The 3,845-nt window shown below is 31.5% G+C and overlaps 1 protein-coding gene across 1 annotated transcript in view; it reads right to left on the bottom strand.

Moving 5' to 3' along the window:
- LOC106468738 overlaps positions 1-912 on the bottom strand; it is a 19,256-nt gene extending 18,344 nt beyond the window's left edge. The window contains exon 1 of the mRNA XM_013929186.2: positions 378-912. Within this exon, the coding sequence (XP_013784640.2) occupies positions 378-792 (415 nt within the window). The 5' untranslated portion in view covers positions 793-912. The remainder of the gene's footprint in view (positions 1-377) is intronic.
- Between the last annotated feature and the right edge of the window lie 2,933 nt (positions 913-3,845).

Genomic DNA, 3,845 nt, shown 5'->3' on the forward strand with positions numbered 1-3,845 from the left:
ATTATATTATTAACGTTGTTGTTATTGAATAAACTTATGGATAATTTAATATATATTAACGTTGTGTTTATATTAAATAAACTTATGGATGATTTAATATATATTAACGTTGTGTTTATATTGAATAAACTTATGGATGATTTAATATATATTAACGTTGTATTTATATGGAATTAACATATGGAATGATTTAATAGATATTAACGTTGTGTTTATATTGAATAAACTTATGGATGATTTAATATATATTAACGTTGTATTTATATGGAATTAACATATGGAATGATTTAATAGATATTAACGTGCTTATATTGAATAAACTTATGTCGTTTTCTCAAAGAATACAAAACTAGAGCTATGATGACTGATGGCTTTACCTGTTATTCGTGTCTGTCTTGGCTTTCGTGTTAGATCATGGTCCTCTGGAGCAACAAGATTATCCGGTACAGAATCACTTTTGACGAGGTTGACTTTATCAGGAATAGCCGTGTCCTTATTACTTTGTATCACCATAGTCTGAATAAAAGTTTGTTTTGTTACTTGATGCTTGGAATGTTTGTCAACTTTACTCCATTCGTACCGTCCACTGAGAGGAGTTTCGCTTTTAAAATCAAAGTTCCACCTTTCTCTGTCCAGGTTGTTAATTTTATCCATCTCCTCTCGAACAAACCGTAAATTTTCTTCCCGATCAGTTGGCCCAAAGAGCGCCCGACAAGCTCGAGACGCTTCAGCCGGTCGGCGATCTACAGGCGGTTCTTCGGACCAGGACTGTGCAACATGTCCTGTACTCATGACACTCAACTTGCAAAACGAAAACCACCTAAAACAGCAGTGGAAAATACTTAATTCGGTGATGTATTAATTCTACTGTTATCCTCTTATAGGTACTTTTGAACGTTAGGCGCAAATGAAACTTTTATATTATACATAAGTTATGAGTGCAATGTTTTAAGATAGCCTGTTTTGGAGTCAGAATTACAAGTGGGCGTTACTCAAAGTCACATGATCCTTCCCGGATTTTTATTGGTCGTTGTTGAGCCTGAACGGTGCCAGCGGAGATGGGCTTTAAACTTAACGAGGTATTCTAAACACGTACAAAATCAATTGTGTTGGATTAGTTTTTGTGTGTTTAGATTAAAGATTTTACAATATAAAACTTCATTTAAGTCTAACATTCCTTTAAGAAACTAGTTTTTGTAGAATGATGTTATTGTCTGATGTTTATGAATCTTCTTAATTCAGTCAATAAGAAATTGTGTCATTAAATATTTTTATGAAGATTACCCACGTACAGATGAACTCTTATACCCAATAGATAACCGTTGCGAATAGCCTTTTACAAAATATTGAGGTTTACTTGAAGAGCTGAACAGAATAAGGCCTATGTTTGCTAAGCTTTGTAAAATCGTTGTGTCTCTTTGTATAAATCTGAGAAAAATGTAGGGATTTAGTCCCATGTATTACACGTTTTAGAGAAGTATAACAACTATGAGAATGTTGTCCCCAAAACTCATTAAGGATTTTCTTTTTACATGGCTGGGGAAAACAACACCTTGTGACAAAACAACTCTAAATATTGTGTGTCACTGATTGTGTTCAATAATATAACATTTATTTTTAGCGCATAAAACTGACTATTTTAATTTGAGTTTATTTTTTCTTCTTGTCGTGTTCTGCACCATCATGTATTCAATTATATATTTTTTCCTATTTATCTTAGATTTTCGTAATTTACATGAGATATTACATTCAAATATTAATATATACGGGTTATACTTATTAGACATAATTTAAAGTAAGGGTTATGGGTATAAGGTATATAAGATACAATTCCATACTGAATTAAAAGGTAAGTGGACTCAGGGAGTTGTGACACAAAGTGATGGGTAATGAGCATATTAAGTAACAAATGCTCACGAGAGAATAGCTTTTTGTGATAACAGTGAATGTGCCAGTAATTAGGAATTAAACTAGGTGTGTTTTTCGTCACTAGTTGGTGGGTTCATTTCATAGCGTTTACATTTCGGGATTTATGTAGTTTATAAGAGGAGCTACAACTAAAAATACGGTTGATTTCTTGCTTTGAACCTTTACAGACCGACACTGTTGGCCAGGTCAGTTTAAGCCCAAAGCTTCACAATGGGCTATCTGCTCTGTACCTACTGCAAATATCGAACCCAGATTTTTAGCGAAGAACATTGCGATGTTTAAACTTATTTTACAAGTTTCCTAACAAACTTAAGATAGAGTTAGGCATGTATATTTATATAAGCATAGTTTTTCGAATTTGATTATTTCTCATTATGATGAAATTTCAGGAGAAATTCAATACAAAGTACACAACTAGAGTCAGAATTGTTGTTGTTTGAAGAAAAGAAATTTGCGGAGTTGTCTTGAGATAGAGGCTTCAAGAGTTGCTTTATTCAGAGTTGTGAGTATTAATAAAATATGTTTATACTTTGAATCTGGAAGAGTTGCGAGTATTAGTAAAATATGTTTATTCTGTGAAGCTGGAAGAGTTGCAACTCTTCCAGATTCACAGTATAAACATATTTTACTAATACTCACAACTCTTCCAGATTCACAGTAGAAACATATTTTACTAATACTCAAACCAGTCACATTTAATGTTGACTGCGTGAATGTAACTTAAGTCAAATTAAGATACAAAAACGCATAAATTAATAGTCACGATATGCAATTTTACTCTTCCAGATTCGCAGTATAAACATATTTTACTAATACTCACAACTCTTCCAGCTTCACAGTATAAACATATTTTACTAATACTCACAACTCTTCCAGCTTCACAGTATAAACATATTTTACTAATACTCACTAGCAATCAGAATAGTAAGGTTGGGAGCAAAATTGAATCCAATACAACAAAGGGACTAAAATATCTTTGAACAGAACGAAACAAGCGGCGAGTAAGCACTATAACGCGAGTTTACACTAGTAAAAAAAAAAAAAAAGAAAAAAAACTTGTGTTAAAAATAACTTAATTGTTGTGGATAAAAAAAACTTGTTGACTAATACACAATCTTTGTTTTGAATGTTATGCAATCTTCATACATGTAATAATATTAATACATTAAGACATTTCATAACATAAATTCAAAGTCAACACTGCATAAAAAACAACATTTTGAAATTTATGTCAGGTGAAGAGCGATTCGTTTCTAATATGTCCTACTAATTCCTGGACTGATTAAACCGGAACTCATCACAAAAATGTGACTTCACCACCCAACAATGTATTTATATATATTCAATTCTTAACGGAAAACCGCACGTCATTTTTGTTGTTAGAAAACAAAACAATCAAATGTTAATAACAATATCTCTTAAAAGCACGATTCTTTCACAAAGCACCATCAAAACAATCAAATGTTAATAACAATATCTCTTAAAAACACGATTCTTTCACAAAGCACCATCAAAACAATCAAATGTTAATAACAATATCTCTTAAAAACATGATTCTTTCACAAAGCAGCACGAAACAATCAAGTGTTTATAACAATATCTATGTTAAAAGCACGATTCTTTCACATAGCAGCACGAAACAATCAAGTGTTTATAACAATATCTACGTTAAAAGCATGTTTCTTTCACATAGAAGCACGAAAACAATCAAGTGTTTATAACAATATCTATGTTAAAAGCATGTTTCTTTCACATAGAAGCACGAAAACAATCAAGTGTTTATAACAATATCTATGTTAAAAACATGATTCTTTCACATAGCAGCACGAAAACAATCAAGTGTTTATAACAATATTTATGTTAAAAACATGATTGTTTCACATAGCAGCACGAAAACAATCAAGTGTTTATAACAA

This window comes from Limulus polyphemus, unplaced genomic scaffold, assembly GCF_000517525.1.
Source record: "Limulus polyphemus unplaced genomic scaffold, Limulus_polyphemus-2.1.2 Scaffold91, whole genome shotgun sequence".
NCBI classification, from domain to species: domain Eukaryota; kingdom Metazoa; phylum Arthropoda; class Merostomata; order Xiphosura; family Limulidae; genus Limulus; species Limulus polyphemus.